A 15792-nucleotide genomic window follows, 5' to 3' on the forward strand; every position below is an offset into this window, starting at 1 on the left:
TTTTTTTTAAGTTAGTAATGAGTAGCTTGGAAAATTATATACATAAGCGAAAAGATAGGACCGTCTAGCCACTAATTAAGGATTGAAATTGGGTGTAGTCTTAACTGCGGCCGCACCATAGGACTGCATATATTTTTTAGTCATTTCATTTATATGATAATGGTCCAAATTAATTGCAACAGTGTTCACCCTACAGTACCCTGAGCACTGTTTTATGATACAATATATTTTACTACAGTGACCAAACTAATCCTTGCCGTTAGAGTTAGATCCAACTTAGCAGCTACAATAACTTAAGTTGCAGTCTATCTTACTATTGCAGCTGATCTAGAACTATGACTGTCAAAAAAGCTCGGAGCTTGCAAGCTGCTCGAGCTTGATTCGTTACAGGCTTGATTTGAGCTCGGCTCAAATACTAGACAAGCCAAGCTTAAGCCTAGGCTGAGGCTCGCAATCCTAGCAAGTTCGAGCTCGAATAGCTCGGTAGGGCTTAATTAGCATAAGATGCATTGCACGTAGGAAGATATTCTTGATGGGTCAATGTATACTTATCATCGTGCTTGACCTGCTCAAGTCTCAAGATCTCATCAATGCTTCTCAATAAAGTAATTAACTGGCTGCTAGTAATAGTACTACTATTCCTTTTCTTTTTTAGAATTAGTACTACTATTCCTATTAGATGTAGTAGCTAGCTTTTGTTAATTGTAATGTTTCAAAGCCATGAATTCATGAGAAAAGCTGCAGAGGCTTCATTCAAGACAAGTAGCACCCATTAATTTTGACTACCGATAATTTGTATTAATATCTCTTATACAAGAGTAAGTTCTTTGGAGTTTCACCAAGTCAAGCTGTCAAGCTCGAGTAGGCTCGAAGCTCGCTCGAGCTCGAACTCGAGCTTAGTCCCAAGCTCGATCGGTATGCAGGCTCAGCTCGAGTTCATGTCAAACTCAAGCCTATATAGCCAAACTCGCTCGAGCTCGGCTCGTTGACAGCCCTATCTAGAACTACTCGTAACACACAAGCGACCGATCATCGATGCTGTGAAGTGGCCATGTGGGATCCACTTGGTTGTCTCCTCTACGCCTCGCACTGTCGCAGCCTACGACTAGCTGGTACTCCCCCCATCCAAAAAAAAAAACAACTAGGAGGAGAGGATATGAACAATGTATCTAGACATAGAGACATCCCTACGTTCAAACACATTGTCCTAGCACAGATCACATCCCTCATAGGTTGATTTTTTTTTGAGACGGAGGAAGTATGCGTGTCCAAAAGACATGTCCTCGCTCCGTTTCATAAAAGCTTAACCTAGTATCGGATTAAAACATGCTAGTACTATAAATATGTATAGCATGTGTTAAATTCAATACTAAATTAATTTTTTTTATGGTGGAGAGAATACAGAGAAGACACGTACAATACTCATGCTCGAAGTCTGAAAGAGGATCAAAGCATCAAACCAAAATACTTCCATTGTCCCGTAATAAGTTTACTTTCAGCTTCTTTCATTTGTCTCAAAATAAATTTATTTTTAGAGTAATCATTATATCTGAGTTTGTAGAAATAGAGAATAATGTATTAGAAGTAAATGAATTGAGAAATGGTTGTATTGAGATTTGCTAAAGTAAAGACACCCTAGTCCTTTTAACTTTGTATCGGTATGTGTGCAAAATGAACTTATTTTAGCATGGGTATTACCTTGTTGTGGTTTTATTTGGATCCAGAATTTTAGAGTTGTTTTTCAAGCTAAGTGATTTTACTGACTTTAGAGAGCTGAGGTCCTGCTCTTTTTCTCATTTTATATTTTCGACCTTCATTTGCACGATTCTCAAGCTTCTAAACAGTGTGTTTCTGATGTATGAATTATTTACCACATCAACAAAGTAGACAGTTGGCTTTATTCCAACAGTTAGGGCGTGTGCACCTAGTGCAGGGGCTGGAAATGTGATATTTTCAATCATCTAATAATTCGAAGTGGACAATTGCAGCTAACTGAAGTACTTTTTGAATAGTGAGCTGGAAATTGCCAAAGCATCACCCGTAGCCTTCACAGCATAGAGCTCCTTCCCGGACTGCCATTCATTCGAGTAGGCAATCCAATCTTTCGTCCATTCCTCCAGCTGAAAACTCTGGTTCTCTTGTAGGCCTTTTGTTAATCGACTGAAGTATTTCGATGCCCTTGGTAGATAGTAGCTCTTCAGCAGTCCACTCCAAAATTTATTGGCTGGTAATATGGTGTCAAGAAAGGCAGGAAGGTTAATAACCTAGAAGTATAACTAGCATACATATATCTGGCATGTACTTCAAAATTATGGAGGAAACAACTATATATATTACCATAGTCGTGTAGTTTACTCTGCTCGGTCTTTGTATTGTCATACCACATTGTTACCTGTGTTCTAGCATTCCACTCATACTGATAGAAAAGAAATTGAGCCAGTCAACAATAAGAAAAAAAAAAGAAATTGAGTCAGTCAATAATAAGAAAAAAAATAATATCTGTGACTAATACTGGATGAAGGGTGAGAAATTTACCTGCTTTCGTTCATTTTCAGTCCTAGCAAGGCTTTTTGCATCTTCAAGCCAAGGCCCCAGCAGAAAATTATCATCAGAAGCTAGTAGTGTATCAATATCCACAATGAGCTCAAGGAATTTCTTCGTGTAAAAGTTTAGACCATTTGAATCTTTCTTTCGGTAAGCATTCATGGCATCAAGGTACACTTCATTTGCTAATTTCGACAGTGATTGCCTTGTCAGGTCAACAAGGTCATACCTGTGACAACAATTATCGTTAATTCACAGTTTTCTTTTTTAAAAAAAAATATCATGTATGCAGAACAGCTTGTTTGATTAATTAGCAGCTGGCAGTGAAAGTTCTAACATATGGCTAAGATTTGTGTTCAAGAGTATATTCATGGGCTCATGGCTTTGTTTCATTTTTGTTGTATTCTTGTCAAAGCTTCAATTGGCTCTGCTGTACATTTTTGGACTATTTTAATAATTGTGAGTACTCTCACATACATAATTACAATCGCACATGAGCATTTCACCATTAGTGTCCCCACATTTCAGACTTTTCCCTACTCCAAGCCTGGAAAATGTGGGTTGATTCTGTGAATGCCATTATTCTGACATGATTGGTAAACAAACTAAGTAGATGCATCTATGCTCTAGAAAGGCATAGCAGATCAAACAGGCATGAGATAAAGCAGATAATTTTGTTTTCTTTTTCTGGGAATTGGAGAAATGAATTTCATGTATCAGCATAAAGATGTTGAAACTGCCACAGCATTTCATTTTTCGAAACAAGTCCTCTAGAAACAAACAGTTCAGCATTAACTGATACCTAGTTAAAGAAGAATGCATGGCATCAGGATGTTTGAAGGACCAATGGCGATTATAAAACATACCTATATGTCAAACTTTTTGAAAGATCGTTTCCAGCATTAAGAAATAATTCAAGGGCTTTGATAGCCTCCTTTGTGGAATACCATAGATGTGGATGTGGTAGGCTTGCAGACACCTCGCTTAAGACAAACCTCCTATGTTTCTTCACCTCTGAAATAGCCTTTCGTTTCGAAACATCAGAGCTAAATGAATTTGGACTGATGTCTGGAAATTCAACTATGTAATCGTTATTATGATCCTGCAATATACATATGAAAGAAGATATGATCAGTGGATTTGTCAATAATCATAGCACAGTTGTAATGCAGGAGCATAATTTGTAGAGGAGCATATGTATGATGTCAAACCGCAATTCCATCTGTGCAATTGTATATTGTATGATACAAAATCCCCCAAGCTTTCTCCACCTCAACATTTGATTGACCATATCGCCTGTAGGAGTATATTTTTAACCAATCCTGGGAGATAATACAGATTAGATGGCAATTGACAAATTGGAAACATGCAACAACTTCAGCAAATGAAAAATGTCAGGCAGTATTATGGAGAAAAGACAGGTGAGCTGGTCACAAAAGAAAAGGAGATGAGACAGTCACAGTGGTTCATAACAAGCGAGGCATATGCATGTTTGTTGTACATACCTCAACTTCAACTTTTTGACTACGGAATGCCATTTCAGACATAAGCTCATAAACAACTGGATTATGCTCTATTCCCTCCATGCACATGCCAACGCCAACCTAAAGGAGGTAAGGCACAAATGTAAGTATCATATTAATAGGAATCATGCCATGATATATAATCTGCAGTGCCAGATCAGTGGTAAAGAACTCTTTTTTTTTAGAGGAGTGGTAAGGAACTCATTGATAGATTCACCTCAAGTTTGGTGCAACAAATGATGGACAATCTCAGCTCATATAAGCTCTACACTATATTAATAGAAGAGAGTAAAATGTACCATTGTTGAGTTGTGGCTTGTACGTGCATCAATGGGGCCAGATGCAATTGAGTCAAGTATGCCATACATTTCAATATTGCCACCAAAGTTGTGTAACATGCACCTAGTTTCAATGAGAACCACCATGCATACTTTTACAACTAATAGAGTATAAAAGTGATATTTAAGAAATAAGAAGATTTGAAGCTTTAGGGTGGAGTCAAAACATACCATATATATGGCACACCATAAAATTGAGAGGACATTTGCCATATGGGCTTCACATCAGCAAATAAATCAAGGACTATCATCTTACCAGTTGGAACAGAATGAAGTAATGCCTGAAAGACAAAACAGGCAATGGTTATCTCCATCTATAAGAATGAGCAGAAACTTACATATGGGGAAAAGACAGGTAGATGCTTTTGCTACCTATTTGCTAATATAGTAATATGCGTTCATATGAATACACATAATATTTTGCTTCTGTTACTGCTATGGTAGCACCACTGTGTGGCCATGTGTGAACAGTACCATAATACTGTGGCATCAGGATTAGAATTCTATTTCCTTAATAATGAACTAGTTTCCTAGTAGGATAGGGGTTAGTCAATTGGTATCCTGTCTGTCAGTTAATGAAAGTTGTTAGTTAATTACTACTAGGAAATTAGAGATATGTTTTTTTTAGAAAAGTAGAGATTCTACCCATGGAAATGTAGCAGGGATCCCTCCCTAAAAAAGAACACCATGTGTACCCCGCTATCAATCGACAATTGAATCTCTAAAGTTAGTCCAATAAGCCTCAGACTCCCTTGGTTTTGACAGGGAGTAGCCTTACTGGCGTTAATTTAGTGCGAGTGTCGTATTCCCCAGTCTTTGGATCTTTACCATATCCATGAATCGGCATTCATAATAGTTACGGCTTATTGTATGCATAAACTAAAAGACATTAGTGCAGAAGGCCCTCTCTTGCCCTGCATCCCATGAGCCAGCCTTTTCCTTACATGCTTCTAGAAGACTAGGACAAACCAGTAGTGCTAGAATATAGAAAAGGTAAGACAGTTCTCAACAGGCATGGTTTGAGAAGCTAGAAATACAAAGGCACAAAGGAGGGAATGATTGGATTTGGAAAGAAATAGATTGTCCAGAGCCATTTCTCAGTTGAGCTTTCTTTAGCAATCTCAATTAAGTCCATGTCCCATTGTCCCTATCCAGATGGACCCACAAACACAGTAGCATAAACACTGAGAAGCACTACATTAATTTTTTCCATAAATCTCACCAGTAATGATTCAAGGTTTCTCTTAGACTGTTGAGTGCATAAGTACTAAAGTTATTTCCACTACACTACATAGGTTCTAAATAGATGGCAACTTAGATTGAGCACACTTAAAGATCTATAGCTCTAGATGCTATTTTCTCTATTCAAGTTGAGTGCAAGAAACAAGATACAAGGGAACATTGGATCATCACATTCTTTCGCTATTATCGAATTTCAGAATGATGAAACAGATATCCATCAGTCCAGGCTCAACTATAGTTTCTATGAGTGTTCAGAAATCAGAATAAAACGAAGAAACTTACTTTCATTTGAGGCTCCTTCCAGAAAGCTGCATCTGAGTAGAACAGCCAACCCTGAATCAAGAAAAGAAGGTTCCAAGATTATACTAATGTTCAAAAATTGCCATGAGTGTAACATGTGCTCATGAAAACTATGCTAATTAAACACTATATGCCACTGTGGCTTAGGGCAAATGATTTTTTACTGGCAAAACTACAGCATGGTAAGACATCATTTTTTTTCTCTACAAACTGGGACAAAGCAAGTATGAATGGGTACTCCATATGTTTTTTTTTCCATTGGAAAATGTGGCGATGCTATTGAATACATAATATTTTACACTTCAAAGGTCAAAAAGGAGAGCAAGCACACCTGCATCAGCCACACAGCATCCTTGTTACCTCTTGACATTGCTTCATAAATAGCAGAACCAAGTGATGAAATATATGCCGGTTCATTTGTGGGTGGTGTATTCTCGTTGAAGGTGTCACTGAAAACAAACAATAAATATTGATCATAATGTATGAAAGACATTGTGGACAAGGAACATAAATAAGTACTAAATCAATGAACAAAGCAAACCAATACACCAATAATATTACATTTTTTTATCAACAACCAGTATATCAATGGAATTATCTGGATATCATGTAGAATTCTGAATGGTATCAGGAACAAAATCTTCTAACCTGATAGCAAGAATCAAGTGAGGAGAAAGGAAAGGACTCTTGTCATTTTCAAAAACCAGATTTTTTTTTAAACCTTGCCACAAAACTGTTTTGGTATTAAGTACCTTATATGTTCAAATATTTTTGCACTCAACATTTCTTGCATCAAGGTTCATTATAGTTTTTTTTAAAAAAAAAATTAACAATCAGTGGTTCATCTCCATGAATTACAAGGAGAGCCAATCATTTGCGCTAAAAATGCTAAACTATAGTGTATTGTACAGTCCAGGTACTTTGCAAGAAACAAATTATTCATGCAAATTCTACTGAAAAAAAAAACAGAGAAGCAGATCAGTCAGAGCTTACCAATTATAGATGTTGGTGATATCGCCATATTCTGCAAAATACAAAAACAATTAGAATGGTAAACACGCCCTATGCAGGTTATAAAAACATACATTAAAATTGCACTGTTAGTAATCCATGCAGCAATTTCGTGAAGCTATTGGCGAAAGAACAGTCAAAAGGTATTGGAAGTTTGGAATAAATGAAATCTGGTATCTTTTCATGGAAAGACTCTGACCTTTCATTTGTTGCCTGATAAACGCCTGCCCCACATCAATAAACAATGCATCAGAAGGATCAAGAAGATAAGTACAGCACCACCTAGGATCACCATCAACAGTGTTCCTGAAGCAAAGGAATCTGTAAATACAGTATTCATGGGCTGAAACAGAATACTAGACCTTCAAAGTATGTTCGATCATATAAACAATGACTTCAAACTATCCTGTGTGCATGGTTACCCTGTACCTACAACCCACATAATGCCAAGGAAGAACAGAAGACTGATAGCCTGAAACTTATTTATCTGTTTATTCCACGGTTACTTATAAACTCTGGAAATTATTTAGCAAAGAGAAAGCATGAATACATCAACACCAAATTTGAGGTCCAGCCCCCAAACTAACAGTAGTTATAAAATAGGTATCTTGATGTGAACTGCGACTATAAAACACAGACAAGATTTTGAAATTTTGGTCACACCTGAACTAGCATGAAATGTCAGCCAACTAATGGAAATGACACAGAAGAGTGCATTACCAGTCACCAAGTTTGGTTATGTTGGCAGATGGAAATAATTTTTTAAACACAGACGGTACATTTCCTGAGAACGATGGTAGAACTGAAAAATTGCAATTAATGTCAGTGAAGTATATAACCAGAATCAAATATTTAGTGCACTATACTAATAGTACATCGAAGGTAACATTGATATGTTAACTGACTCTCCATATTTCCTGACTCCAAAGATAGGATAAGAGCAAATGTGACAAAGCTTTAAACATAGCATGAAACGAGGAAAGATGCAATAGACAAACAATAGACAATAGCATATGTCCAAAGTTTGTCTCACATAAATAGACAAACAATTGCTAAAGAAGTAAAGAGCTGAAATTCTACAATGTAAAACAAATTATTACCTGGGACCATTCCAAGCTCAATCATACGGGACAATATTTTCTTCTGCAGTGTCAATTGTTGATCCAGCCAATTTTGTGATAGTGGTCCACCCCATCTAAGATTTGTTTTAAAATAAACATATATATCAAACTGCACTGTTTTTTTCACATCATACTAACAAATATATGCTGCTAACTGAAGGATCCTATGACCAAATAGTCATAATTAGCATACTATGTGTAACTACAAAAATATCAATTCAATGTTTTGGGCAGTGCTATGTACTGGCTATGTGGGTCCCTGATAATGCAAGCCATGGTTAACCTTTTAAGAAGTACAAAGTATTGTCTGTCATCTGAAAGAAATGATTTGAGCTGAGAGGAAAACCTCTGTAGTATGTCTAACCTAATTTAGCTTCAGTAAAGATTTTCCTCAGGCAAAAAATTTCAAACTGCGAACACCTCAACAGGATATGTATTTTAGAAGGGTGATAATTTTGTTAAGGTTCACTTTTGTTAGACATAAAGCAATCCACTATCCTCTGTGAACTAAAACCAAAAGGGCATAGACAACATACCCTTATTTCTTTTTTAATTATTGTACTATTTATCTCATAATTATTTTCAGATCAAATACTTTATAATAAATTTATGCTAAGCTTACCCATGCAGGTTACCCATTCTAGCCCAAGCAAGGAAAGCTGGTCCACCAAAAAAATCATCTAGGTCTCTGTCTGTAACATTAAAACTCTGAAATAGAACTCAGTCATCAGCAAGGGATTGAACACAGCAAAAATTGCATTATGATTCCACAGTGGCATATATGGAAAACAAAAACAGTGGCAATATAAATGTCAAACTGAAGATAACTTCTGGATCTGTAATGTTTAAAGATGCCAGATTGATCACAAAACAGCAATGGTACAGATTAGTATGCAGTTAATGCAAATTTTTTATCGACTATCGTTTGGGAAAATGGTCGATAAAATTATAGAAGGCAGCACAAAAGACTGGCACTCAGCAAAGATAATATTCCAAATAGTGACAGACACGGAGATAAATTAGAGTATTTGATTCGAGCTTTCTAGAATGTAAAGTTCCCTTAGATAAGCGAGAGAGAGAGAGAGAGAAGATCACGCATCCTATTGGACTGAGCCAGCCCAAGTAACCTATTGGGTAAGGAAACAGACGCAGCTTCTGCTAATTTATATGCATGGCCCATCATAAGCAACATCACTGGTTGCTGTATGTTAACAATTTAGACTCCAAAAAGAATTTGAAAATGTGCTTCAGAGTTTAAATTGTGTCTGTCATACTACCTTAAAAACCTTTTGCCAGATAGCTTCCTGCCCGGTAAATGCTAAAGGCAAATTAATTCCTTGAAGTGCCATCCAGTCAATTTCTTTCTCCCATCTTTTCCAATCCCACCAGACAAATGAGTCTATAGAGATGCTACATGAACTTTGTCAGAGATAAACAGTTGGAAACCAAGTAAAGAAGAGTAAAAGTAGCCAGATTGGGAGATATTTCTTACAAACTAAAAATGTGTGGTTTGATCTTGAAAAGAACAAAAGGTAGATCTTTGAAACAGGTAGAATACAGAAATTAAAAAAAAAACTTTTGGCAGAATTGCAGGACTGAAATGCTTAGACCAAATAAAAGAACTTCAATTTGACACGCACAGTGGCAATAATAGATTTATATTGCATCAGTACAAACATATAATCATGATGGCGTTTTAGAAATCCAACAAGCATTTGTTTTGCAACAGACCTAGATGACCAATTCCATAACTCGATAAAAAGGAAAAGAGATCATTTTTTCAGAGTGCAATATAATATTATCACCAATTTGACAAAAGTGGTTTGGGTATAATAAAGGATTTGGAGCTGGAGGTTGAAGACTGAGCAGATATGGTCTATGGAGCAGAACAAACATTATGAAAAAAGGAAAATTGTGAAACTCACAGCTAGAGGTGACAACATTCTGATAGTAATTCCACGGAACAGGTCGCTCAATCTTCACTCCTGTCCCTTTTACTTGCGGTAGAGACCCGGGCAAAGGAACCGAGGCCAGCTGTGCGCCACCAGTCTTGTCCCAAGAAATGTGTGCACCACACCAGTACTTGAGATACCAGTGGAGACCAGAGGCGAGCTCGACCGCTGTGGTACCCTGGATCCTGAACACAATGATAAGTAATTGCATTCACTTTTGCAATGTAACCATAGCAAATTTTCAGTTTTGGTAGCCGTATATCAACAAATTGTTCTCCATTCATTCCCCTATCTATGCTCAGCTGAAGGCAATGTTTTGAGTTTTGAAAAACAAAATGCAAAAGTTACTAAAAGAGACAGCCGGCATGAGAAGGAACAGTTGCCAAAATAGATACTTCGCACTGGCGTTTTTTCATTATGTCAACCCATTAGTATATTTTACAGTTTTATTAGCATCAGATAGATAAGTGCTACTGTGCTATAGCATCAGACTTAGTTGAAGGTCCTACAAAACCACTCCTATTTAAACAAAGCCAATTTTGAGACCATAACTCCATAATTTTAACTATTCTAAATTTAAACCGTGGAAGCAGGATAGAATTCTGTTCCAAATAAAAAAAACTGGGAAGTAAACACACACACACACACACAGAGGAGAGCGGTAGAAGCGTACAGAATTTCTGCTCCATTTCTGCGCGAGCCATCCGCATTACTAATCCTGAAGCAGCTTGACCCGCCGCAGACGCCACCCTGGATGAGAGAATCAAAGTCAAACCCGTCAGCGACGACGCCATCCTGATCCAATCGAGCAGCGACCGTAATTTTCGCCGCGACCGTTTCGCCTCCCCCGAGTCAGAAATCGTCGCGCGCACCGACCTTGGAGACGATCTGGAAGCGGAAGCTGCGGGCGTGGGAGGGGAGGAGCCTGCGGAGCAACCCGGCGGCGGCCGCCTCCTGCTCTCCCGGCGACGCGACCCTGCGGCGGCCTCCCCCCGCCGCCGCCGCGCCGATCGCCTCCCACCCGTCGGCGCCGCCCGCGGCCGCCGCAGACGGCGACGGGAGGAGGAGCACCAGGAGGAGGAGGAGGAGCAGCAGGAAGGGGAGAGGCGTCGGCGGCCTCATCGCCGCGACCCGGCTCGACTCCGGCCGGCGGCGAGACTGCCGCTTCCGCCGCCGCAGGTGGTCACGTCTAATGCAACTGCCCGAGTGGCTCTCTAGTCTACTATTCTATCTCTCTCTCTCCCTCGAATTCTCCAAATGATGAGATGATAGGCAACGATGATTGCTTCAGATGGTGGACGATTGTGTGGAGATTTTGGATAATGCGGTCGAGTTGGACGATTTGGACTGTTTGCCGAATGCCGTTGGACTATTTTTCCACTGTCAGTAACCCAAGAAAAAAATCACAAAAGACGTACACGTACGAGGCACACAGAGCACGGGGTATGCCGCCACCTAACACAATAATCAAGTACTATTATAAATTGTTTAACTTTTTCTATCAAAGTTTTTTTTTTAAGATATGATCAAATTTATAAAAAAAATAGCAGCATCTATAATACTATTTTATTAAATTTAAATTGAATATATTTTTTATAATAGGTTTGTTTTGTATTGAAAATAATATTATATTTGTCTGTAAACTTAGTCAAATTTAAAAAAGTTTTACTAAGAAAAAATCAACAACTTATAATATGAAACGGGGGAGTAGAAAAAAGGCATGGAATGAAAACAAATTTTTATTCATTATTAAGTCACTGCATCCATTAAGGGTGTGTTCGGAACCACCGGTTCCTAACACTAAGTGCCCGCACGGAAAACGGAGCAGCGATTAGCAGGTGATTAATTAAGTATTTGCTAATTTTTTTTCAAAAATAGATTAATTTGATTTTTTTAAGCAACTTTCGTATAGAAACTTTTTGCAACAAAAAAAACACCGTTTAGCAGTTTGAAAAGCGTGCATGCGGAAAATGAGGAAGATGGGTTGGGAAGAGGGGCTGCCGAACACAGCCTAAGTCATTATAGTTGAGTATATCCGCGGCAAAAATCCGTTGAGTAATCTAAATCAAACTAGGCCTTCCCTCCTCCAGCATAGGAATAAGTTTACCTGGCGTCCCTTAATTGTACACTGAGTTTGTTTAAGGTCACCTAACCACAATACCAGAAATGTGTACCCCTAAATTATTTAAAACCGTAAAAAAAAAAGGTCCCAAGGCAGTATAGTTGCCCAGTTTTACTGATGCTGTATCCTAGTCAGAAAAAATTTAAAAAATATTATGTGGGGCCCACATCCTAGTCAACATCTCTTTTTTTTTCTCCTCTTTCTTTTCTTTTCTTTTTTTTTTGTCTTTTCTTCTCTTCTTCACCCGCTGGTAGTAGAGGGTGAGAGGCGGCGGCGATGGCGGCGACAGCAGCTGGTGATGGCCGGAGAGAAGGGAGATGAGGCCAGACAGTGAGGGGAGAGAGGAAGTCGGCCAAAGAAGGGGGAGATGAGGCCGACGGGATAGGGCAAAAAGAGGTGGCTCCGCTCTCGCCCGCCTTCTTCGTCTCCACCTCCACTGCTCCCGAGGACATGGGGACGGCAGTGACGACGGCACTCGTGCAGAGGTCGATGTTGGCTCCACTGCCAGCGGCAGGTTTGTCGACGTGTTCCACGGGGCGGTTCTGGTACGCCATTTTGGGGTTCTCGAGGGTGAAGATGGCGCTTAACATGGGGTCCGAGCGGCGGCCTTGCGAGTCCATCGCCATCGTCCACGACTTTGCCGACCGCATCATCCACGTCGTCGTCGTCCTCAAATCCCATCCCCCGCAACGCCGCACACCACCCATGGCACAACGAGCTAGGCTTGGCGCTCTCCTCGCCGCCATCTCCCTCTCATCCATGCCTGGGTTGGGTGGTTCGGAGCACTGAGGCCAAGCAGTGCATTGGGCTCAGGGGAGCCGGGGTTGGTCGCCGCCGCCATCGACAAGGTCGAGCGGCGCGGGGTCATCGGCGGCCGTCTCTCCCCATCTACCGTCAACGTCAGAAGAGAAGAGAAGAAAAGAGAAAGGAAGAAGATAATGCTGACACGTGGACCCCATATTTTTCCTTTCACTTACATGTGGGCCCCATATATTTTTATTTTTTATTTTTTGCTGACTAGGATATCACGTCAGCGAAACCAGGCATCTATACTACCTTGGGACCTTTTTTAGACAGTTTTGCATAGTTTAGGGGTATACATTTCTGGTATTGAGGTTAGGGGACCTTAAACAGACTCTGCGTACAATTGAGGGATGTCAGATGAACTTATTCCTCCAACATATTGCTCATGCCCTTGAGGCCTTGTTTGGAAGGCCGTGAGCCCATGAAATTGACCGGGATTTTGAACTAAATTCACTGGGGCGGATTGTATATGTTATCCAAACAAGGCCATAATGAAGCTGCATGCGCTTGACCGTTGGCTACCTTGTTGGAAATTATTGCATGCGATGAAAATGGAACTCGGTTTATTGATGACAGATACACTCATATACCGCCGTCCGCCGGATCGAAGAGATCAACAGATCATCCATATGATCAGCTTAAGCAATCTAGCGTAGTTACCCAGATTTGGCGCAGCCATTCTAGAAGCATTGCAGGACAATACTGCAAGAACACGTACGTAAGACACGTATTTCAAGGCCAAGGCCGATGTGCCAGTAAGAGCAGGTACTATAGCAGACTATTAACTAGCTGTAAACATATTTTAATGAGATAAAAGATGAGAGCAAGTACAATAGCAAGCTATTAACTAGTTGTAAACATATTTTAATGAGATAAAGGATGAGAGAGAAGAGCAGCGGGCTACATATCTGTAGCTAGCTGCAGCGCGGACTCCAATACAAGATGTGTGTATGACAGGTGGGACCATATATTAATACTATAGTAAGTAACTATTGTATGAATTGGCTATTAGATTGGGTATAGATAAATTGAAGCTAGTAGTGGGCTATACTATTAAACTTGCTATGAGAGAGAAGAACAGCGGGCTACAGATCTGTAGCCAGCTGCAGCGCGGACTCCAATATGTAATGTGTGTATGACATGTGGGACCATATATTAATAGTATAGTAAGCAATTATTATATGAATTGGCTATTAGATTGACTATAAATGAATTGGAGCTAGTAGCGAGTTATACTATTAGCCTTGCGCTAAGCTAGCTTATGTGATGTTCAATTTTTAACCATTCAAGGTTAGTGCTCCCTGAGTATATCAAACAACTGAAGCTCCCTGAGTGAGTGAGTATATTATGTATCTTCACTCACGCGCTACTGCGCTAGCATGCTTGAATATATAGATTTGTCCACATGATAGTACGAATGCGCCGATCGACTATGGTTTAATCAACTGGCCAGTTCCCTTTATACCAATCTAGTGATATTAATTAGTTAATTAATCAACCCTTCCTGCATGCATGCATGATTATGCATCTGGCATATAATACACTGCGCAGCTTGCCAGCATGTTTGCTGTAAAGCGACTAGCGAGCAGCAGCACACAGCCACACACACACTCGCTGATCAGCCACAATGTGTAAACTGACGGATCGATCGACATGTGTGTAGCTAGCGAGAGTACATGCATGATTAATCAATGCAGCTTACCCGAGCACACATGGACCTTGGCAGGGGCCCACCCCTCGACAGCGGTGCGTGCAATATATGCGAGCTGGGGAGATGGGAGGTGCCCGCCCCGCAAAAGGATCCTCGCGTTAAAAGCTAAGCATGTGCGAACGCATCGTCTTCGCCACGATCCCCCTGGGAGCTAGGTAGGGGGCTCGCCAGCGTGCAGTGCTACTGTTTGTGTGGGTAGCTAGCTCAGCTGCTACAGTATTTCATACGTAGCCGTTGACTTTTTATCCAAACATTTGATCATTCACCTTATTTAAAAAAATTATACAATTATCATTTATTTTATTGTGACTCGATTCATCATTAAATGTTCTTTAAGCATAATATAAATACTTTTATATTTGTACGAAAATTTTAAATAAAACGAATGGTCAAACATTGGTTAAAAAGTCAACGGCGTCATACATTAAAATACGAAGGGAGTATTTGGCATGAACATATCAGTGTGGAAGCTCACCGTGGTGCGGGTCATCGACGTCGTAGGTTCTTTTGCAGAGTAATGTGGTTCACGTTTACATGTGTTTTGTAGATGAATTCATTATCGAATGGGATGGATCTAGCGTGGGGTTAGGGAGACTTGATCAAGTCCCCCTATCTCACTGCATCACTATTGATAGAGGGAAGGGAGAGGAGGAAGACTTGATCAAGTCCCCCTATCTCACTGCATCACTATTGATAGAAAGAGGGAAGGGAGAGGAGGAAGAGAGGGGGTGCGACGAGGAAGAAAGAGATGGGTTCCCCTTTAATCTTATTTTAGATCCGTATGCGATTATAGATATAAGAATCTAAGATGGGTTCCTCCTAGGTTTTTCACATTGCCGGTAATTTTGCGGGTAACGTGTTTATCCTGAAAGTATGCTAAAAGTATGGCAAGGGTTATTGATGATAGAGTTTGGTTAAATTTGTTCGAATTCAGTTTTTCTTTAAAAAAAATCCCTACAAATAATACATGATTAGTAGTAATATATATCTAGTATATTCGACATTAGTCAAATGTGATGTTGTAGTATCCTTTTTCCATATGATCTCTTTCAAGTCAAAGAACACGGTTATAGCATCTTATTGTGTTGTTATCGTAAACCTTACTACAATTTTTGAAATTTTGA

The 15792-nt window shown here is 39.6% G+C and overlaps 1 protein-coding gene across 1 annotated transcript; it reads right to left on the minus strand.

Moving 5' to 3' along the window:
- Positions 1 to 1831: 1831 nt before the first annotated feature.
- Positions 1832 to 11260, minus strand: LOC136355711 (alpha-N-acetylglucosaminidase). Its single transcript, XM_066308545.1, has 19 exons — positions 10908 to 11260; positions 10705 to 10781; positions 10005 to 10216; positions 9357 to 9478; positions 8702 to 8787; positions 8059 to 8153; positions 7679 to 7760; positions 7158 to 7264; positions 6941 to 6971; positions 6279 to 6396; positions 5930 to 5980; positions 4577 to 4686; positions 4367 to 4469; positions 4050 to 4148; positions 3756 to 3866; positions 3411 to 3646; positions 2536 to 2773; positions 2338 to 2416; positions 1832 to 2224 (listed from the first exon to the last, which is right to left on the minus strand). Exons 1-19 carry the CDS (start codon positions 11151 to 11153, stop codon positions 1989 to 1991), a joined length of 2439 nt encoding a protein of 812 aa, XP_066164642.1. The 5' UTR covers positions 11154 to 11260; the 3' UTR covers positions 1832 to 1988.
- Between the last annotated feature and the right edge of the window lie 4532 nt (positions 11261 to 15792).

This window comes from Oryza sativa, chromosome 3, assembly GCF_034140825.1.
Source record: "Oryza sativa Japonica Group chromosome 3, ASM3414082v1".
Lineage (NCBI taxonomy): Eukaryota > Viridiplantae > Streptophyta > Magnoliopsida > Poales > Poaceae > Oryza > Oryza sativa.

Bases quoted from the DNA above. Each gene is read 5' to 3' on its own strand.
- LOC136355711 (XM_066308545.1), bottom strand. From the start codon at position 11,153: ATGAGGCCGCCGACGCCTCTCCCCTTCCTGCTGCTCCTCCTCCTCCTC. The intron at 10,782-10,907 runs GTCGGTGCGCGC...TCTCTCATCCAG, and splicing joins GCTTCCAGATCGTCTCCAAG to GGTGGCGTCTGCGGCGGGTC. The intron at 2,225-2,337 runs GTAATATATATA...CCATATTACCAG, and splicing joins GAGTAAACTACACGACTATG to CCAATAAATTTTGGAGTGGA.